Source organism: Lynx rufus, unplaced genomic scaffold (assembly GCF_022079265.1).
Source record: "Lynx rufus isolate CCGP_SWC_20201006 ecotype Redwood Valley unplaced genomic scaffold, mLynRuf1.p SCAF_18, whole genome shotgun sequence".
Lineage (NCBI taxonomy): Eukaryota > Metazoa > Chordata > Mammalia > Carnivora > Felidae > Lynx > Lynx rufus.
In genome coordinates this window covers 17006006-17027692 of record NW_025814832.1, presented here as the reverse complement: position 1 = coordinate 17027692, position 21687 = coordinate 17006006, and the positions used below count along the sequence as shown (strand labels likewise).

Here is a 21687-nt window from a genome sequence, read left to right as displayed (position 1 = left end):
GGGTTCGAGCCCCACATCAGGCTCTGTGCTGACAGCTCAGAACCTGAAGCCTGCTTCGGATTCTGGGTCTCCCTCTCTCTCTGCCCCTCCCCCATTCATGCTGTCCCTCTGTCTCAAAAATAAACATTAAAAAAGAGTTTTTTTTAAATAATAAAAAAAAAGATCTGCTCTCCTAGAACTTCCAAATATGTAATATAGTATTATTAACTATAGTCACCATGCTGTATATTACATCCCCATGACTTGTAATGGAAGCTTATACTTTTTACCTCTGCCTTTGCCCATTTTGCCCACCCCTCACCTGCCCCCCCCATCACTGGCAACCACCAATCTGTCCTCCATATCTGAGTTCGTTTTGAGTGGGGGGGTTGCTTAGATTCCACATATAAATGAGATCACACAGTATCTCTTTCTGACTTATTTATCATAGTGCCCTCAAGGTCCATCCATGTTGTCTGAAATGGCAAGATTTCATTCCTTTTTATGGCTGAAGAAGTGCATGTACATATACATTTTCTTTATCCATTCATTCATTGATGGACACTTGTTTCCGTATCTTGACTATTGTAAACAATGCTGCAATGAATACAGGGGTGCATACTGTTCCCCATAGTGGCTGTACCAATTTATATTCCCACCAACAGTGGATTCCCTTTTTTCCACATCCTCACCAACATTTGTTATTTCTTGTCTTTTTGAGAATATCCATTCTAACAGGTGTAAGGTGGTGTTTCATTGTAGTTTTGATTTGCATTTCTGTGATGATGAATGATGAGCATTTATTCATACACCTGTTGGTACTTACTAGTTAACTTAATTTGTTTTCCAAACCCTAGAAAGAAAGTGTGCTATGCAAGGGACGCCTGGGTGGTTCAGTCGGTTAAGCACCCGACTTCAGCTCAGATCATGATCTCAGAGTTAATAAGTTTGAGCCCTACTTTGGGCTCTGTGCTGACAGCTCGGAGCCTGAAGCCTGCTTCGGATTCTGTGTCTCCCTCTCTCTCTGCCCCTCTCCTGCTTACTCTCTCAAAAATAAACATTAAAAAAAAAAAAAAAAAAGTGTGCCACACAAGAACTTCCCCAGTGCCAAGATCCACCATCCATGTTGATCTCACTCTTTCTGGAGTAATACTTTTCATTGCAAATCAATAAATCCACATTTGATACACATAAATGTTATCCAGGTTAAAACTGGACAGCATCACTGGCCCAACAGCTCCTAGATCTGATGAATTTTGTTGGTATCTCTCGCCTCATTGTGAAACAAGACAGCAATACTCAACTCATGGAAGTTTAGTTCAATATGATTTTATTTAGAAATTCGCAAAGCTGAAGGAGGAACCCGATGTTTTGTTAAAAGAAAGCAATTTTCACAGTATATATTTAGCCATTTTAGCTCTGTTTTGAATAATAACAGAAAAGGAAGTTTCTGTTCAGTCCTCACTTCACACTCAGCCAGGTGCTTGAGATCTTGTAAAAAGATAACACATTCCCTGGGCCGAACTCCTAGGAAATCCTCTCACCCAGATGGACCACCCGTTTGTCCCCAGGCAAATACACAAGATCTTATTTTCACTGTTCTACACAAGGTTCTGAAAATCCTTAATTTTAAAGTTGAGAAAATGTGAAAGGATTCCTTAACTCATTGCCTGCAACAAACCCACCTACTTTTTAATTCTTGACAGTTACAAGTATAAAATACTTGAAATGTATAAGATGCTCCACATTTAATGGAACAACTTGAATATTAAAAAATTCGGTCAAGTAACATGCTTTCATGTCTTAAAATGTTACTTAATACAATGTTACTGAAACAAGATATGCAGCATTTTCTTGTACTTGGTGTTATAAACTCCTATTGACAATGGCTACTTGATGGTCAAAAAATAAATTAAAAAAAAGAGAAGAAACCATATACGCTGATATATAACAATGCCTGGAGGGAATGTCATGTTTTAAATTTTGTTACTGAAATTAAGCCTGGAAGAAGGAAAAAAAAAGGTCTACAAAAGCAACACCCATGTTATTTTAAATGATGAGGTAGATTTTTTTTCCTATGCAGTAAAGTGAACAAAAAACGCATACAACTTTCAAATCTTTAAAAAAAAAAAAACAAGTTCAGGTTATAGTCCCTTTCACAAACATTTGTAGACTAGGAGGTGGAGAGGTCATCCTCGAGCAGGCTCTGTACTTGGTATGGTACTCGGAGGTTCAACGATCAGTCTTGGATCGATCAACTCTCTCCAAAAAACAGTGATCTGAGGAAAGACACAAAACATTTGGTTTAGAGGCTTCATTTTGAGGTCATTTAGGTTTTAGTCGATTAAAAACTTCAGTCAAGTATATTTCCATTTGTGCAGAATGGTTGAAGACCTGGAATGATGTGAGTCCCAGTAAGCTGAGTTCAATTAGGGCAGAAGAACTTGTTTACCTAGAAGGCAACTACACTTTACATTAAACACATTTTACCCTTCTTTCATTTGGAGCAGGGGGTGGGGCGGGGCGCAGGGCGGTGGTTACAAAGGGGTCAGGGAGGTTTGCCCAACAAGACCCTGTGGCTAGGCGGCCCACGCACTCTTCCCGGGACTGCTGATGTTCCTCTGCGCAGCTCTACAGTCGCTCTCCTGTGCTGCCTAAAACCAGGAGCTGCTTCGCATCTCACCAAGAGCCAGCCAATGTGAACACTCGGCCCGTGTGGACGAATCACGAGGGCCATCTAGTGTCAAGGAGAGGTAATTACAGGCTCTGCTTCAGGCCTCGGTTTAATAGGCATAGAGAGGGGAAACTTCCAAGGTTTAATTTTCCAATGTAGTTTCCAAGAATACATTTCAACAAAAAAGCGCAGAGGCATACGTTGCCAATAAAGAAGTACAGGAGATGTGGCCAAATCTGCTGATCCTACCACAGACCCTAAAAATGTGTTTTGGGAATAAATCCGTAAGAGTGTCATCTATCCTAAAGACAAAGCAAAACAGTCTGGTTAGGGTTTCTACAAGTTTACATTTCAGGTAAAATGTGAGTCTGCAATACTGAAAGCTACAGAATAATATCCATAACCTTTCAAATATAAACACCTTAAGAGGAAGCATTTTCTTAAATATAAATTCTAGTTAGTTTAATGCTAGCATAGCCTCATGAGCCAGCATTGCCAGCAACTCTGGAAGTCTGGCTGCCTAAAAGCTAAACCATATACTTCTTAAAAGGGCAATTTAAGGATTTAAATGGAAGTCAAAAGACAGAATCATCATTTTCATGTCATTTTTCAAAACATCTAAGCTGGCATCGGTCAGAATCACGGTAATATTTGGGAGGTAGTAATGACTGCAAAGAGACACGATGGAGATTTCCAGGGGGGGCTGTTACTATCCCATTTCTTTTATCTAGGTGCTGGTGACACAGGTATGTTCATCTGTGATAATCGTTCAAGCTGTATACATATGTATAATTTTCTCAATGTATATATCAATAAAGGTTTTTAAATACACTGTTCTTTTCTACTGAAACCCTTATGCAATTAAGATTTTAGACAACTCTATAATCTTAAATAAGACTTTGTTATTCGTGAATCTTGTCGTGTAGGCTCTTTGAGATCCGAGACGGTACCCTAACTTGGCACTTGGCACTGAACTCGCCACCCTGTAGGCAGACCAGCGATCCCAGGGCCTAGATCTTTTACAACTTTAATACAGGCAGTTCAGGCGGCTGCGATGTCACCTTCCAGACCACCAGAAACCGGAAGCTGCGATGTCATCTTCCAGACTACCAGCAACCAGTCGAGAGAGAATGGACGACCGAGCAATCCCAAGAAGAGAAGCGCGCCTACCCTCTTCTCCTGCGTCACAGCGTACTCCACTACCTCAGTTCCATTTTCGTTGTGATAAACCAAATCAAATTTCCCAGGTTCTTTCATGGCTGAAACCAGACGGTAGGAAGGAGAGACAGTAAGTCATTTCCCAGTAGTGAAAATGTTCCTCTACAGGGAATTTATATCATTAGAAAAACAACCACAAACAAATTGTCCATTGATGTGGAGGCTGGGTACGCACATGAAAGCATGGAGTGTTCAGTGACAGGAGACCCTCGGAAACACCCTGTAACAGCAGACGGGAGCCCCTGGGCCATTTGCCAGAGACCATCTTTCCTTCGTCAAAAAGAAATGAGCTCCATACACTGTTATTAGTACTCCCAGAAAAGAATGTGTGACCATTAGGTAACCCAACAGATACAGGCCCTGTTTCAGCAGGTTAACGTGATATGAATTCTGCAAAATTTGTGTATTTTGCTCCGTCCTCAGAAATTAAACGTGCTTACTACTTGGTAATACAGCAATCCTCGCGTTGCATGGTAGTGTGGGACCATAAAAATGACCATCCAGGCTGACATCATGCAAAACTATCTGAATAATCAATGGAAAAACTATGATTGTCTCATGACCTTTAAAAACTATCAGAACATTAAAATTACTGTACAGAGAGATGAAAAATAGTAAAACTAGCATTTATGTAGTACACTGTAATCTGAGACATCAAAAAGACTGAGAACTAGTGTTCTATTTCTTTGTAAGAAACTTATCAGGCGAAAGAAAAGAAAAAGGAAAAGGAAACTTATCAAGGGTGGCTTGAACAGTGCTTGCCTTCCTGTCGCATAACAACAACACAGAGAATCTTTACACTTTACGGAACTTGCAGACACCTTTCTAAGCATGGATCAGCTTTCAGTATTTTTTCCTTTGAGATCTTGACATCATCGTAAAATAACTCTTGGAGCTTCTTTGTTTCTGTTTTGCAATTGTGTGATGTTTTTGCTGATGCCACCTCCGGGACCTCTTTATCCCTGTCATCACCACTACCTTCTTCCTTTATGTCAAGCTCACATAAACTGCAGTTCCAACATCCCCATGGTTAGCGGTTTCTTCTAACTCCACAAGTTTAAACTTCACTTGGGTGTCACCTCCAGAACTATCACTTTTTGTTTCTTTGTTGTACTTTCATCTCTGTCGACCAATTCCCTACCTCCATTATCCATTTTTGTAAGATGCCCTGTGGGTCTATCACTGAGATTGTACAAGGAGACAGCACAGCCTCATGCGATGCTGCGTGTATGGGAACTGAGTAACAGCTGCACGGTGACTTATCACCAGGAGACTTGGAAGGACGTGACATGACTGGTCACCGATCATGATGGGCATCTGTTATTTACGTAGCGATCTGTGGACTGAAGAATTGGCAGAACTTTGTGCCACTAGTCAGTTAACAGGTAACATATCTAACGTCTTTGGGAACTGGTGTTAACTAAACCACGGTAACGAAAGTTCCTATATATCAGAACCATGCAAAGCGAGGACTACCTGTATTTCCACCAGTGAGCAGATAAAAGACACTTCTTGATGCCCCAAAGAAGAAAAGTTCTAATTGGATGTTATCACTGTCAATCACCTGACAAGCAGTGATCAGGCTGTGTCGTGGAATCTGACCATGGACAAATTTCTTTGCCCACCATTCCTAGGAAGAGAGATTTCCTCAAATAAAACCTAATGAGAAGAAAGCTGGAAAACCAATTTAAGTTATATCTAATCATTTACTTAACATTATAAAGGGACTTCATTGGAAAACCATGTTAACTGATTACTGTGTACGGGAGTTTTGAATCTTTTACTCACTACATTATTTAAACACAAAGAGAATATAATTAATTGCCTTCGGGTCTGCTAAAGAAAAAGGGTCTCCCCTGATCTGTGGCCAGGGACCCCTACAACACAACCCAAGTGAAGCCACATACAGTAAAAGCTCGCTTATTCTCAGATTTTAGAACCAATAATGGGTGAGATGGATCAGGGATAAAGCAGGGAGCCATTTAAAACGATGTGTGAGAGTGTGCACGCACATATACTTTAGACATTCTATTTTGACTTAACACACTGAAGTATGCTCATTTGCCAATCTTTGGAGATAGACCTGAGAAGGTCTTAGGAGCCCACTGACTAGAGTTCTCTTTCTTTCATAAACCACATACTTAATGTATATCTGCAATTTCTACAATTTCCAGTTCTGAGTTCTTCTAAAGGGATACAAGAATGCAAACACTAGCAAGGCAGCCTGAGTTCAGAATCTTCCTAGATTTTTACCAGATTCCTCCCAATCTCAAAGCAGATCCACCCACACGATTGAATAGTAAATTTCTTAGTTATACTCCTGGGTTGGCATTCAACTTGGGTTTCACAGAAATAATTCTTTTTGCAATCAATGTTCATTAGTTTATGAAGTTTTTATGAAACTGCATAATTACAGGAATAAGAACAACTTGCCTAACAGCTTTGTAAACAGATCCAACAATCCATAGTGGACACACACCTCCACTAGGGGGAGCTCGGGTCTCCTGGGCTGCTCTGTGCGGACAGGGATAGTGGACAGTTAGTCCCAGAGGCCAAGCAAGAGAGCAGCTCCTGTGTGTAAAAGCTATTTAGAAACCAATGTAGATATAAAGAGACTAAATTTTCGAATTCTTTTCTACAAGACTCACCAGGTAAGGATGAAAGAATTTCTATATCTACTTGCTGGGTGTCTGGATTGTGGCTTAGTATTTTTCCTTCCTTTCAAAAATAAAAGTCCAAGTCAAAAACCAGCAGGTGAAACACTGGAATATACTAAAACCACTGAATTATACACTTTAAAATGGTTAAAATGGTAAATTTTACATTACATAAATTTTATCTCAATATGAAAACTTTTTTTCTTTAATAAATCAATATGTAGGAGAAATAAAACTCCCACACACCAAGCCAATATTTCCCCTGAATCTAAATCATTCCAGGGTCAGGTACCACACAACTAGGCACGGCCCCTATAGCCCAAAGTCTGCTAATTATTCAAACGAGCCAATCCTAAACTGCTTCCCCCATCCCGCCTGGCCTATCCCAAGGAAACCCCAATAAAGGCCCTGCCCGGGCTTTCTCTTCACTCCTGTCTCTGCCTCTGGATGACACCCTGGTGCTTTCCTCCGGGGTCCTGCATGGCGTGGCATTCCCCCTCCCTCGGGAAACGTAAGTAATAAATTCTTCTTTCATTGCACTGACTTCTGTGGCATCACTCAGCCACCTTCATCAATTAAAATCCCACAGGTAGGTACGTACACGTGAGACAGGGTTGAGCGTGGAGGAGACTACATCCTTTGAAGACAGATTTAACTTTTGAAGACAAGCTTCAGGAATAAAGCTAGTGATCAAGCTAGATAACAGCACTTGAGGTCAAGGCAAAAAAAACTGGTACTGATTTTCACTTTCCAAATGGTTTTGAAAATCATTTCCAGAAAGTCCTAAATACCGGGAAAGTAAGAAAATAGCTTTCCAGGGCAAGAACTGTGATGACCAACATAGATTTAATATGCATTAAAAATAATCAGAATCAGGGTGTCTGGGTGGCTCAGTTGGTTGAGCGTCCAACTCTTGATTTCAGCTCAGGTTGTGATCCCACGGTCATGGGATCAAGCCCTGTGTTGGGCTCTGTGCTGAGCATGGAGCCTGCCTAAGATTCTCCCCCAAGGCCCTTTTTATTCTGTCCCTCTCCCCCACTCATGCACTTTCTCTCTGAAATAAAAAACCAATAATGGGGTGCCTGGGTGGCTCAGTCGGTTGAGCGCCGACTTCAGCTCAGGTCATGATCTCACGGTTCATGAGTTCAAGCCCTGCATTGGGCTCTGTGCTGACAGCTCAGAGCCTGGAGCCTGCTTCGGATTCTGTGTCTCCCTCTCTCTTGTCCCTCCCTCGTTCATGCTCTGTCTCTGTCTCTCAAAAATAAAATAAAAAACATTAAAAAAAATTTAATAAAAAACCAATAATAAAAATAAAAAATAAAAAAATCAGTATCATCTAGAATCATAGTTTGTAGAGGCTGTAGAACATACCAATTCTATATTTCTATCTTGTAGTACATCACAGAATTAAAGTAATTATCTATGGTAAGGTGATAAAACATCCTGGTTTGCCCAAGACAAGTCCATTTACATTTCCTTCCAGGATAATTATTAATATAATATTAACCCTTTTCATGCACAAGTATCCTGCTTTAGATGACAAATTATATGTCACCTATATAAAGGGGTCAAAGATGAAAAATGTGATAAAATACCAGTTACCCAGAACTGACCTACCTTCCAGCCTACTTTTGAGGAAAGGTTCTTACCAAGATTTTAAAAATCTTTCAAGGTTTAAAAAAAGTCTTCCAAGGTATCAACTCATTTTTTAAATGGACTTATATTCCGTATATTACATAAAAATTAAAAAATGTGCATTTTAACAAAGTTTTTTTTTTTTTAATGTATTCATTTTTGAGAGAGAGACAGAGCACAAGCAGGAGAGGGGCAGAGGGAGAGGGAGACAGAATCCGAAGCAGGCTCCAGGCTCTGAGCTGTCAGCACAGAGCCCGACGCGGGGCTCAAACTCATGAACTGTGAGATCATGACCTGAGCCAAAGTCAGGCGCTCAACCGACTGAGCCACCCAGGCACCCCTTTAACAAAGTTTTCAACAAAATTTTGAATGGATGAAAAAAGGAAGGGAACATGTAATTCTGTAATCCCACTGATGGGGTCAAACTTTTACTGAATTGTGATAAAGCTCATGCCAATGTGAAGTCCCATACGCGTGTTAAGTGAATAAATTACAGGGACAGTACTCGTGAATTACCTGTGGTGAAGAGATAATATAAAAGGGGCCATGTTAGACCATAAGAATCTGCAGTAATTCACAATTATATAAAAGAGATTCCTATGATGAAAGTAATCAAATTTTCTGGCTGAAAGCTATTTAGTATTTTCTTTCAAAGTTTAGGATCCTGGGAGAGTGGCATTCAAATAAGCTTGCTAAGCTGGTTGTCTAAGCTGGTTAGAAAAAAAAAAAAAAATGACTTTAAAAGAATTAAACTTGTCATTATTCTACATTCTTCCTCAGATGTAAGGAAAATAACACTGGGGGCTCCACAGTGATACTGTTAAAAAGTTTACATTTTGATAATGCTCCCATTTTCTACAACTTTACTGAAAAAAAATCAAAATTATCCATATTAGCAGTATTAAATACGACTTTAGCTTGTTTAATATACTGACACTTAGTTATTTTTAAATAAAAAGCCTTACCTTGTAGTCAGAGACATCAGGAGAATAATCGGATGTCAGCTCCAAAAGCTAAAAAAGAAGAAAGAGCCCACAAATACACAAGCCCCGCAGTTCCTCTCCCCTGCCCCCAAGAAAACATGCAGTTGCGGGGTGCCCACTCCACCATTCTGGGAGCCCTGCCATGACCTGCGGCGAGACAGAAGTTCCAGTGGGAGAGGTTTCTTCGGTTTGGGGTGGAGAGGGGTTGGTGCTATGCAGAGCCTTTCTTAACTGAGCGCTTGCTAGGTTCCACACACCAAGCTCAGCCATTTTTATTCATTCAGAAAACCATAAGTAGGTACCCACTACATGCTAGGCACAGGACAGATATGATCTGGAAAGGGTCTAGTACATACACATAAATAATCCTGACCTGCCAATGAGTAAGTTTATTTGGAGGGAGAAGAATCTTTTTGGTGGTAATTGTTGTTTTAAAATGTACCTTAAATGCAATCTTTTCTCCAACTTGTGGGGCAGCTGCTAACAGCGGTAACAAACTGTAGTCCTTGTGTGTCTCTACCGGATTCTGAAAGACAGCATGAGTCACGTGACTTTGTTACTGGTGACAAAAGTGAAGCCATGACATCAACTGCAGACACACCCCACGGGCCTAGCGGAAGAAGCGCACTCACGATAAATAATACTTGCCTGGATAATAGTAGAGGAGTTTGTTACCATTTCATTTAGTTGCTGGTGCTTCTGATACTCAGGGTTTCTATTTAACACAAAGGAAACAGCTTGCCCTCGGCCCCGGCCTCTCCCCCGCACACCCCGACCCCTAGCTCCCTTCCAAGAAAGAAGGTCCTCTCCTCTCCCCCAGCCTCTTCCCAAACTGGTGGGGAGAGTCACGTTGGGAGGGGCCCCGGGAGGAGCCTGTCTGGCACCGTTTGCGTCCGAGAGCTTCCACCCGGCAGCGTGTGGGGTCTGCGCGCACGGCCCCGGGCCCGGACAGCCTCTTCCTGCAAAGAGGCCTACAGGCTTTAAGAAGCCCGCAGCGCGCTCCGGGGCGCTCTTCGACACCGTGCACTGGTCGTCCGACTCCGAGCTGGAGTCCGAACTGGAAGATGATGCTCTGGTCGTCTTGCACTTGACGGCCGCACAGGTGAAGCCAGTTTTGGCAGCCACTTTGTTTGCAGTCGTGTTTTTTGTCGAGGGCCCTTCCTTTGATAACTCAGTTGATGTTTTCTCTGAGGAATTTCTGACCTCCAAGAGGACATTGCTGACACCATCACTGGTGGACTCATGAGAAGACTCGGACTCTGAGGAGGAAATGGGGCTGTCTTTTGGACAGACGCCCGCGCCGCCTTTCCTTTTGGCTTTGACAAGGCTGTTCCTAGCAGGTGAGCTTTTCAGAGGACCACAGTTCGAGATGGCCCAGTCCTTCACCGTCTGTGCTTTAGAAGACCTGGAGTTCTTGGTCTGCCTTTTAAGTTCGCATTTCTCCTTCCTCTTTGGTGACTTTCTTTTGGTTTCTTCGTCATCACCATCCACTACACCACACATGGCTTTGTTTTTCCTCTTGCCCTTTTTCCTCATACTCTGATCTGTAGCAGCTTTAGGTTCTAGATCCAAGGTCTTCCCATTGCTACTGTTCTCTTGCCTCTTCCAATGTTTCTTTGAATTTCTGTAATCTAGTTCGGTTTCTTCACCCTCCTCCAACTTAAATGCCCTCTTCTTTGCTTTTCTGGGTAATAAATGACTATCGTCACCATTCTTGACTGTTATAGTATTCTCCGCAGTTTCTCTCTCTTCTAATTTAACTCTAGCAAAACAACAAGAGAGAAAGCTACAGTGAGTCATTCACAGGCATGTCTCTGGGACACAGTTAGACACCAGGATGGCTGCACACTATACCTGTCATCAGTCAGTGAAAAAATGTCAAATAACTTCAGGACAAAAGACTCTTTTTGACAAAATGGTCTATATGGCATCCCTTAGAGTCAACTTTGAAGTGACGAGTTTTATTTATTGAATATCTACTGCATCCCAAGCATTTTCTAGACATTTTCTCTAATCAAATGCCACCATGAAGTAGGTATGCTTCATTTTAAGACAGATCACAGAATTACAATTCAGATAAGTAACCCACCCAAAGTCCACAGCTAATAGGCAGCAGAGATGGGATTCAAACCTCAGTCTAACTTCAAAGTTCACAATCTCTCCACTCTATTATGCTGCCTACCCCAAATGGTGATACTGCAGACTACCCACTCTTCTTTTTATTTTCTTTTTCTTTTTTTTAACTTTTATTTTTTTAATTTTTTTTTTAATGTTTTATTTTTAAGACAGGGAGAGACAGAGCATGAACAGGGGAGGGTCAGAGAGAGGGAGACACAGAATCCGAAACAGGCTCCAGGTTCTGAGCTGTCAGCACAGAGCCCGACGTGGGGCTCGAACTCACGGACCGCGAGATCATGACCTGAGCCGAAGTCGGCCGCTTAACCGACTGAGCCACCCAGGCGCCCCTTATTTTTTAAATGTTTATTTATTTTGAGAGAGAGAAGCATGCACGTGCGTGGAGTGGGGTAAGGGCACAAACCGTGGGATCATGACCTGAGCCGAAATCAAGAGTCGGACGTTTAACCAACTTAAATTGTATTAAAAATAAAAAATTTTATTTTTAAATGTGGGCTGCTGTTTCTTAAAATCAGACTTCATTTTTATTTTGTTGAAACTTAGGAAAACCTTCTAACAATTTATGTTCTCTGGGACAGTGACAGCCATCGCAAAATTCCATGACATTCTGTGATTATTAATTTTATGTGTCACCTTGACTGGGCCATGACAGCCCAGATATTTGGTTAAACATTGTTCTGGGTTTGTCTGTGAGGATATTTCTAGATGAGATTAATATTTGAATGGGTAGACTAATGCCTTGGTGGCTCAGTCAGTTAAGCATCTGCCTTCCGCTCAGGTCGTGATCTCACGGTTCATGGATTCAAGCCCCTCGTTGGGCTCTGTGCTCTGGGCTCAGAGTCTAGAGCCTGCTGCGGATTCTTTGTGGCCCTCTCTCTCTGCCCTTCCCCCATTCATGGTCTGTCTCTCTCTGTCTCAAAAATAAAAAAACATTAAAGAAAAAAATTTTTGAATGGGTACACTAAGTCCAGCAGACGGCCCACCCCAATGTGAGTGGGTCTGACTCAATCCATTGAAGGTCTGAACAGAATTCCCTCTCTCTGCCCAACTGTCTGAGCTGGGACCTCAGCCTGCTCCTGCCTTCAGACTCACACTAGAGCTGGAACTTACACCATCGGCTCCCCTGGATCTCAGGCCTTTGGCCTTGGACTGGAACTTTATCATCGGTTCTCTTAGATCTCTGGCTTGCCAATTGTGAATCTTGGACCGCTCAGCCTCTCTAATCTCATGAGCCAATTCCTTATAACAGGAATATATATCTGTTATAAGGAATGTATAGAGTTACATTCATATCTCTATGTATTTATCATTTCCTATTGCTTCCGGTTCTCTGAAGAACCCTAACACACATTTCATCCAAAATGATTACAGTAAAGGAGCTCTGTTGCTCCATGGCCTGGCAACAGCTACCTCTAATATGTGCAGTCCAATGACAGAGAGCCCAGAGTGTCCCCAGTGTCAAGTTCATAGCGGGTGCTCAAAATCGTCTGCTAAAAACAGGCAATATATGTTTTAATATGGACAACTGCACTATGTTTCAATATGTTTATATCCAGCTATATATTTCATCAATTTTTTTTAGTAACCAGTGAAAGATGTATAATCATATTTGAAAATAAAGTATAATTGGTGAATAAGAATATATAAACATTCTTTAAATTCTTTTAAGGGACTGTAATACCGGTGGATTTATCTCAGTGTGGCAGGTGAAAAAACCCTCAATTATTCTTCAGAATACACAGATACACAGACATACAAAGCAAAGTCAAAGCTACTGATATCAGGATAAAGAGAGGAAAAAAAAAGTATGAACGATCAGAGATTTAGATTATAAAAACACATCATCTTCTATTCCCAGGATGGACTTTAGCATCCAGCAGCAAGGAAGTGATTCTTAAATGGGCAAAAACTAGCTGGAAATCCTGTGACTCTAAGAACAACTGGGGAACTTGTAAGAATAATGGATTGTCCCTTGGCATTCTTGATTAATTTGTTTTACTATGTAGCAATGCTATGATTCAAGTTTCAATTCTTTTTTTTTTTTTTTTCCAACGTTTATTTATTTTTGGGACAGAGAGAGACAGAGCATGAACGGGGGAGGGGCAGAGAGAGAGGGAGACACAGAATTGGAAACAGGCTCCAGGCTCTGAGCCATCAGCCCAGAGCCCGACGCGGGGCTCGAACTCACGGACCGCGAGATCGTGACCTGGCTGAAGTCGGACGCTTAACTGACTGTGCCACCCAGGCGCCCCTCAAGTTTCAATTCTAAGGCAACCAATTAGGACTGAATTTTCCATCAAACTTTGAAAATGGTTGCAAGACTCTGTTCAGTCATTGCGGTTTATTAAATCACTGGAACCCAGCACCTGCTGCCTTTCAGAGGAGCCTGCAAGACCCTCAGTCTTACAAAAGCAGCCCTTGGCATCACCTTACCCATTCTGAAGACAGTGAATCTGTGGATTCTGATATGAAGGTATGACCTATGACTGCTGCCGCCTTATTCACTATCTGTGATTCCTGAGGAGAATCATTTCTCTTGGGAACATAATAAGGTTGAGGAACAAAATGCCATCCAGAGAGTAAGAAATGGTTCACCTGGGTCTGCCGAGTTACCAACCAATTCCTTTCAGGGTATGCACTTTCCCTGGCAATGTCCTTCATTTCTCTACTTGGATCACAGACAACAAACATAGCTGTCCTTGTACAAAGAGAAGTGAATTACCTATGTAATTAGCAGTGAAAGAGATTTAATTCCAAGAAATTTCTAAAACAGACTCTCCGGTGTTCATGCAAACTCTGTAGGGCAAGCCAGGTGACATTATCAAAATGCAAGGCGCTCCTTTTTTTTTTTTAAGATTTATTTATTTCAGTAATCTCTATACCCCCTGTGGGGCTTGAACTCAGACCCTGGGATCAAAAGTCACATGCTCTTTAGACTGAGCCAGCCACGTGCCCCAAGGTGCTTCCTTTAAATGTGCAATTTATTTTCTTTCTTTTAATGTTTATTTATGCGGGGGGGGGGGGGAATGGGCAGAGAGAGGGAGACAGAGTATCTGAAACTGGCTCTGTGCTGATAGCAGTGAGCCCGATGTGGTGCTCGAACTCACAAACCACAAGATCATGACCTAAGCCGAAGTCGGACGCTCAATCGACTGAGCCACCCAGGCGCCCCTAAATGTGCAACTTCACTTCTAGGATTCGATCACACAGAAATACAGGCACGTCCAACTGCATAGCCTGACCCCCACACCCACTGCGGGCCACCCACTTTTGGCCAAGGCCCAAGCGATTGGATTCAAATCCTTGTTCTGCCACTTTAAATTTTTTTTTTCAACGTTTATTTATTTTTGGGACAGAGAGAGACAGAGCATGAACGGGGGAGGGGCAGAGAGAGAGAGAGACACAGAATCGGAAACAGGCTCCAGGCTCTGAGCCATCAGCCCAGAGCCCGACGCGGGGCTCGAACTCACGGACCGCGAGATCGTGACCTGGCTGAAGTCGGACGCTTAACCGACTACGCCACCCAGGCGCCCCTAAATTTTTAAAATAGTATCTCAACCTTTCTCATTTGTAAAAATGGGGATAGTAATAATAATTTTAATACTCAGATAAGCTATCATGTATATTTAGGGCGGTGCCAGACTCAGACAGAGCAAGTACTATCCAAATGTTAACTCTAATCGCTTCTCGGCCTTTTGGCTAAGATCAAGTGCAAATGTTAACTCTAATTTTTGTTAATACAATAAATGTTGTTAGTCCTCCCAGGGCAGGAGTTAGTGGGCTTTAATGAATTTGTCCCATCAAACGGAGATGAAATTCAACAAGGAGAGTAAAAAGGTAGAGCTGCACTCTCTTTGGGTCCCCTCTGTTCCCTGCAGTCTCCCTCCCGTCTGGCTGTGGCATTATCACCTTCAGAGAGGTAAAGTTACTGGACCAAGGGAACACAACTGATGAGTCAAGATGCACACCCAGGGTTCTGACTCCCGACCTTGAATTCTTAATCACATTGCTGTCTTCCTTTTCACACAATACTGAAAAACAAAGTAACTCCTATATTGTTGGTATAAAGACAGACCTGTGCAACTTTTCTGGAGGCTAATTTGACAGTACTTACCAAATTTTAAAATTTGACCAACAAGTACCTCTTCTGGGAATGCATCCGGCTGAATCACTGCCCAAGCACACACAGACATGCAAGAATGCTCACTACAGCAATGTTTACCAGTGGAAACCAGAAAACAACTACCATGGGGAGTGCCTGGCTGACTCAGTTGGTAGAACATGTGACTCTTGATCTCAGGGTTGTGAATTTGAGCCCCACGTAGAGATTACTTAAAAATAAAATCTTAAGAAACAAAAACAAAACAAAAAAACTGCCATGGTCGAAATGCTGGTGTCCCCACAAAATCCATGTTGAAATCCTAACCACCAACGTGATGGAATTAGGAAGTGGGGACTTTGGAAGCTGCTTAGGCCATGAGCGTGGACCCCTCATGAATCAGATTAGTGCTCGTACACAAGAGACCCTACAACACTCCCTAGTCCCGTCCACCACATGAGGACACAGTGAGAAGGTGCCATCTATGAACCAGAAAGGAAATCTCACTGGACACCAAATCTGCTGGCACCTTGATCTTGGACTCCCCAGTCTCTGAACTGTAAGAAATTAATTTCCGTTGCTTTATTTTTCAATTTATTTTTAATTTTTTTTTAACATTCATTATTTAGTTTTGAGACAGAGGGAGACAGAGTATGAACAGAGGAGGGTCCGAGAGAGAGGGAGACACAGAATCTGAAACAGGCTCCAGGCTCTGAGCTGTCAGCACACAGCCCCACGTGGGGCTCGAACCCACGAGCCATGAGATCATGACCTGAGCTGAAGTCGGACGCTTAACCGACTGAGCCACCCAGGCGCCCCTTTAATTTTTTTTTTTAATTTTTTAATGTTTATTTATTTTTGAGAGAGAGACAGGGACACAGTGTGAGCAGGGAAGGGGCAGAGAGAGAGGGAGACACAGAATCCGAAGCAGGCTTCAGGCTCTGAGGTGCCAGCACAGAGCCCTACTCGGGGCTCAAACTCACAAACCTCAGGATCATGACCTGAGCTGAAGTAGGACACTTAGCTGACTGAGCCACCTGGGTGCCAATTTCTGTTGTTTATAAGCTACCCAAATTATGGTATTTTTATTATAACAGCCCAAATGAACTAAGATAACAACCTAAAATGTCCATTAGTAAGAAATTGGTTAAATAAATTTATGGCATGTAAAAGAATACTATGTGGCATTTAAGAAACATTGTTTTTACATTTATTTATTTTTGAGAGACAGAGAGAGACAGAGCGTGAACAGGGGAGGGGCAGAAAGAGAAGGAAACACAGAATCCGAAGCTGTCAGCACAGAGCCCGACCTGGGGCCCAAACCCATGAACCGTGAGATCATGACCTGATCTGAAGTTGGACGCTCACCTGACTGAGCCACCCAGGCACTCCTACTATGTGGCATTTAAAAAGAAGCATGTAGGGGCACCCGAGTGGCTCATAGGGTTCAGCATCCAACTCTTGATTTTGGCTCAGGTCATGATCCCAGGGTTGTGGGATTGAGCCCTGCGTCAGGCTCCACACTGAGCATGGAACCTGCTTAAGATATTCTCTCTCTCTCTCTCTCTCTCTCTTTCTCTCTCTCTCCCCTTCTGCCCCTCTCCCCAGCTCATGCACTCTCTCTTTAAAACAAAAAAATAAAATAAATTTAAAAAAAGAATGATGTATATCACATACTATATACACTAAAATGAAAGATACCCAAGATATGTTAGGTAAAAAAGTGAGGTGCAGGGGTGCCTGGGTGGCTCAGTCAGTTGAGAGTCAGACTCTTAATTTTGGCTCAGGTCATGATCCCAGGGTCATGGGGTCAAGTCCTGCATCAAGATCTGCGCTCAGCACAGAACTTGCTTAAGATTCTCTCTCTCTCAGGGCGCCTGGGTGGCTCAGTCGGTTAAGCATCCAACTCTTGATTTCAGCTCAGGTCATGATCTCACGATTCATGAGTTCGAGCCCCTCAGGCTCCATGCTGGCAATGTGGAGCCTGCCCGGGATTCTCTCTCTCCCACTCTCTCTGCCTTTCCCCAGCTCTCTCTCTCTCTCTCTCTCTCTCTGCCCCTCTCCCCCAATGGCACTCACTCTGTCTCTCTTAAAAAAAAAAAAAAAAAAGTCAGGTGCAGGACAATATGTATATTATAATGGCATGTGTACTTAAAAAGTATATGTTTGCGTGTGTATGAGAAAAAAATCTAGGAAGACAGGCCCCAAACTTAACTGAGGATACTTCTAGAGAGTGGGGTAATACCGGAAAGAGTACGTGAGAAGATAAATAAGGGACTCTTTACCTTGAGCCATTTTAAAGTATAAATGTTTTTTCGTCTGTCAAAGCAGAAAAAGTCAGACTGTGGGCGCGTGAGAGAATGGGCCGTGGGGAAATGGCCGTGGCACACAAGTGAGGAGAAACCTCTCCAGCCTCATGGGATATCCACCACCTGGCTCACCTTTTCCCATTAGACTTTTCAGTACTCCCGGCAACCCCTCCAGAATCCTTCTGTGGCCAGACGCATCTCTTCACCAAGTAAGGCTAGCTTTTGCCTCCACTAGTAATGGGCTACCCAACATTTCCATTTCCTACATGTCCTTCAAGGTGCTGCAAAATTCCCTGACCCCTTGTGTTTCACGAAGATCTCTCCCTTCTCCACTGTCTCCTGCGCTTAGCAACACAATCTAGTGTAATTATCCAGGCTGCCTGCCTGCATCACACAAGAAGGTAACATACAAAAACATGAAACTAGTTATCTTGGTCTACTCCAACAATATTAGGAACCTTTAAAAAAAAGAGACTAGGCTTTCTTCTGCAGCTCTGGAGAAAGGTGAATCTGTTGGGGGAAGACAGAAATGATGGAAAACAGGAAACCACAAAAACATACGAAATTTTTACAAATTGGGGCGCCTGGGTGGCTCAGTCAGTTGGGCGTCCAACTTCGGCTCAGGTCATGATCTCACAGTTCGTGGGTTCGAGCCCTGCGTTGGGCTCTGTGCTGACAGCTCAGAGCCTGGAGCCTGTTTCGGATTCTGTGTCTCCCTCTCTCTCTCTGCCCCTCCCCTGTTCACTCTCTGTCTCTGTCTCAAGAATAAATAAACATTAAAAAAAATTTTTAAACAAAAATTTTTACAAATTCAATTTTTTTTCCTAAGGTCTGCCCCATTAACCACCGAAGCCAGCTACAGAGATATTTCTTACCATACACAGTTATGCATTTGAAGTGTTCAGGAGGAATTCGGCCTGCCACTGTGCTGTTTATTTCTTATAAAAGCCATCATCATTTGCTTTTGACATTGTTCACTTCATTATACAGAGTGGAATTCCCAGGTGATTCATTACTTGAGGTATAATGCACTGCAGTTAGTGAGCAGCAAGTTAGTAATTCATTAGGTCAGAAAGTAAACTTCACAGGAGGGGATACAGTCCTTACAACCGTAACATTTAAGCAGTTCCTGAATTGCACAAATAATGGAAAGCTATTTCAGTGAATAAAAAGGAAAAAGAACTCTTTTTGAAATTTTAACTATTTCAAATTGTCTTTAGAAACAACTAAACATTAGTAAATCACAGCATTCCCATTTTTAAGAGAGACACACACACAAAGATGTAGTAATTGTTCCAAACTGAATTCCCTGATGTTCTGAAGAAATTTCATGAATCTGACATGCTCTGAGGAAAGAATATTCAACAAAGAGCAAGCAGAGGAAGCAGCCTGGTTCGAAACTCTAGAACTTTTTCATTGTACCTGAAGTTTTAAAAAGAAGCCCTGAATAAATTAGTCTGAGATAAGAATCCAAACTGAAATGATCCTGTCTTACCATTTTATTGAGACAAATCAACCACACATGGGAAATTCATACCACAATGGCTCCTCGATACCCACCTCTGTGTCATTTTTAAATTTTATTTGTTTGTTTATTTGGAGGGAGGGAGAGAGAGAGAGAGAGAGAGTGAGCAGGGAAAGGGCAAAGACAGGGAGAGAGAGAATCCCAAGTAGACTTTGCAACTCTCAGCCCAGAGCCCTACTCAGAGCTGGACCTCACGACTGTGAGATCATGACTTGAGCCAAGATCAAGAGTCTGAGCTCAACTGACTAAGCCGCCCAGGCGCCCCCTCAGTATCATTGTTTTTTTGAGTTCCAAAAGCATATTTAAAACTATTTTATTTTCCAATTCACAACCCAAAAGGTCCCAAACACCTACTTAAATGAACCATAAAATACCCAGGTGAGGCAAGAATGACACCGTAAGTCTCAGGAGATCTGGCAGGAGCTTACTAAGGCTGGACAAACTGCACGCTTGGAAGAGAACATGACTGTTCTATTTGCCTGGGCCCCCTGCACCTGACCTTGCCAGCCGCCAGGGGAAGGCCAGGTCTCATGCACATCCGCATCGGGCGCATGTAACACAGTGTCTGGCTAAGAACGCGCTTGCTAAATCAAGGTTGCAAGAAGCACGCGCCCGGCCCGGGCACCAGATCACTGTCTTCCCAGGTTTGTCCCACTAACCACTTGCCCCCGGAGCACTCCGGGAAGGATGCTCCTCCCAGTGCAGATTCCTGAGCCCCATCCCGGCCTAGACCAATCAGCATCCCTCCGGTGCACGAATGAGCAGCTTGACAGCCCCACCCCACGCCCACCCCCACTCCACACCCCTCACCCACGCGCGGCCTCCAGAGGCCCGAGGCGCCCCGGGCGTGCGCAGGCGCGTCCCCGGCCCGCCGCCCACCCCGCCACCCCCAACCCCGCGCCTCGCCCACCTGAGGCAGTCGTTGTCTCGTACCAGGCGCGCGCTCTCGGCTGGGGGCAAAAGCCCCCCCTCCAAGTAGAGGCCCAGGATGGCCCCAGAACTGAAGCCGAAGCGCTGGCGGATGAGACTAATGAGATCCGTGACCACTCGGCATCTGTTCAAGTCGACGAGAAGCCAAAAGGCCGTGCAGTGAGGGGTAGCTGGAGGCGGATAATCAAATTGAAGCCGTAGCCTAACCGTCTCGGAGGCCGCCATCTTGCCCGTTGCTCAACGGAAGCCGAGAGACACCACAGGGCTACCGAGAGGCGTGCTCGGCGGCCCGCCCCCTGGGGCCTTTTAACGTGTGCCCTCTATTGGCTGCCAGTGGCTACTGCAGGCTCCCGTGACCCGCAAGAACGCGGAGCGGGGTTGATTCGATTCAATTTTGCTCATCGCTGGGGCTAGGGAAGGGCATAAGTGAAATAAATGCCTTCATTCCTTTCCCGCTGAGCTCTATGCAGGGTCGAAATTTAGGCAACTCTCTGGATAAACAAGCACTTCTCAGTCGTTGTCTTCTAAGATACTTGCTTATATATGGAAAAGAATTTCAAAAAAGCAGTTACTCCCAATACATTTGACAATTTTTTCGTTGGTAAAGAGTTGGAAAAGATGCATTTCCTGGTATATTGTAAATATACGTTTAAAATAAAACCACTTGTCACTCCTTTACATGTGCCTAGTGGAATTGAAAGACCTTATCGGTGTAATACCTACCACCATCCATATTTTATTTTTATTTTTTTAATGTTTATTTTTGAGAGACACAGAGCGCAAGTGGAGGAGGGGCAGAGAGAGAGGGAGACACAGAATCTGAAGCAGGCTTCAGGCTCTGAGCTGTCAGCACAGAGCCCAACCTGGGGCTCGAACTCATGAATCACAAGATCATGACCTGAGCCTAAGTCAGATGCCCAACTGACTAAGCCACCCAGGTGCCCCATCCATATTTTAAAATATAAAAATAAGCCCCCTTATTAACCACTAGGTAAGTAAATCGTAAAGTGTACATCATTCAAATTTCCATTCCATCCGTTCACATAGCATATTAATTCCTTTAGTTTTCATGACAAAGATATGAATTATGAACTATTACTATTCCCATTTTGAAGATTAAAAAAAAAGGGTTTAGATTAAGTAACTAACCCAAGGTTACTGGACTAGTAAATGCTAATTATTTTGTAGTCAGTGGACACATTGAAAGAAATTTTTTTGGTAAATTTTATTTTCTTGTAACCCTAATGCTGTAGATCTTCTGATTGAGTTATTATTACTGTTATGAATGGTACACAACTGATCAAAATAGGATAAAACATCACACATTTTGGTACATAATTATTAAACAGGGAAAATAAAATGGACATGGAAACATCTATTAACGAAATGGAGCCACCTTTTTTTTTTTATTTGTTAGGTCAAGTCTTTCTGGATGAATATTGCTAAATGAGACAGGGCTCCACATTGATTCTAGATCGATTTTTTTGTTTTTATAGATGTAAAATCCTGAGAAAACTTGTTCATTTATATAAGTGGGTAAGA

The 21687-nt window shown here is 42.9% G+C and overlaps 1 protein-coding gene across 2 annotated transcripts; it reads right to left on the bottom strand.

Annotated features, from left to right (window-relative positions):
* Nucleotides 1–1292: 1292 nt before the first annotated feature.
* On the bottom strand, nt 1293–20375 carry COIL (coilin). 2 transcript variants are annotated; one of them, XM_047080990.1, is made up of 7 exons: nt 20126–20375; nt 9795–10908; nt 9589–9672; nt 9129–9176; nt 6520–6589; nt 3824–3912; nt 1293–2258 (listed from the first exon to the last, which is right to left on the bottom strand). In XM_047080990.1, exons 1-7 carry the CDS (start codon nt 20368–20370, stop codon nt 2169–2171), a joined length of 1740 nt encoding a protein of 579 aa, XP_046936946.1. In that variant the 5' UTR covers nt 20371–20375; the 3' UTR covers nt 1293–2168. The 2 variants fall into 2 exon arrangements, with proteins under 2 accessions (XP_046936946.1, XP_046936947.1); XM_047080991.1 differs by lacking the exon at nt 1293–2258 and having other exon boundaries at nt 3825–6385.
* Between the last annotated feature and the right edge of the window lie 1312 nt (nt 20376–21687).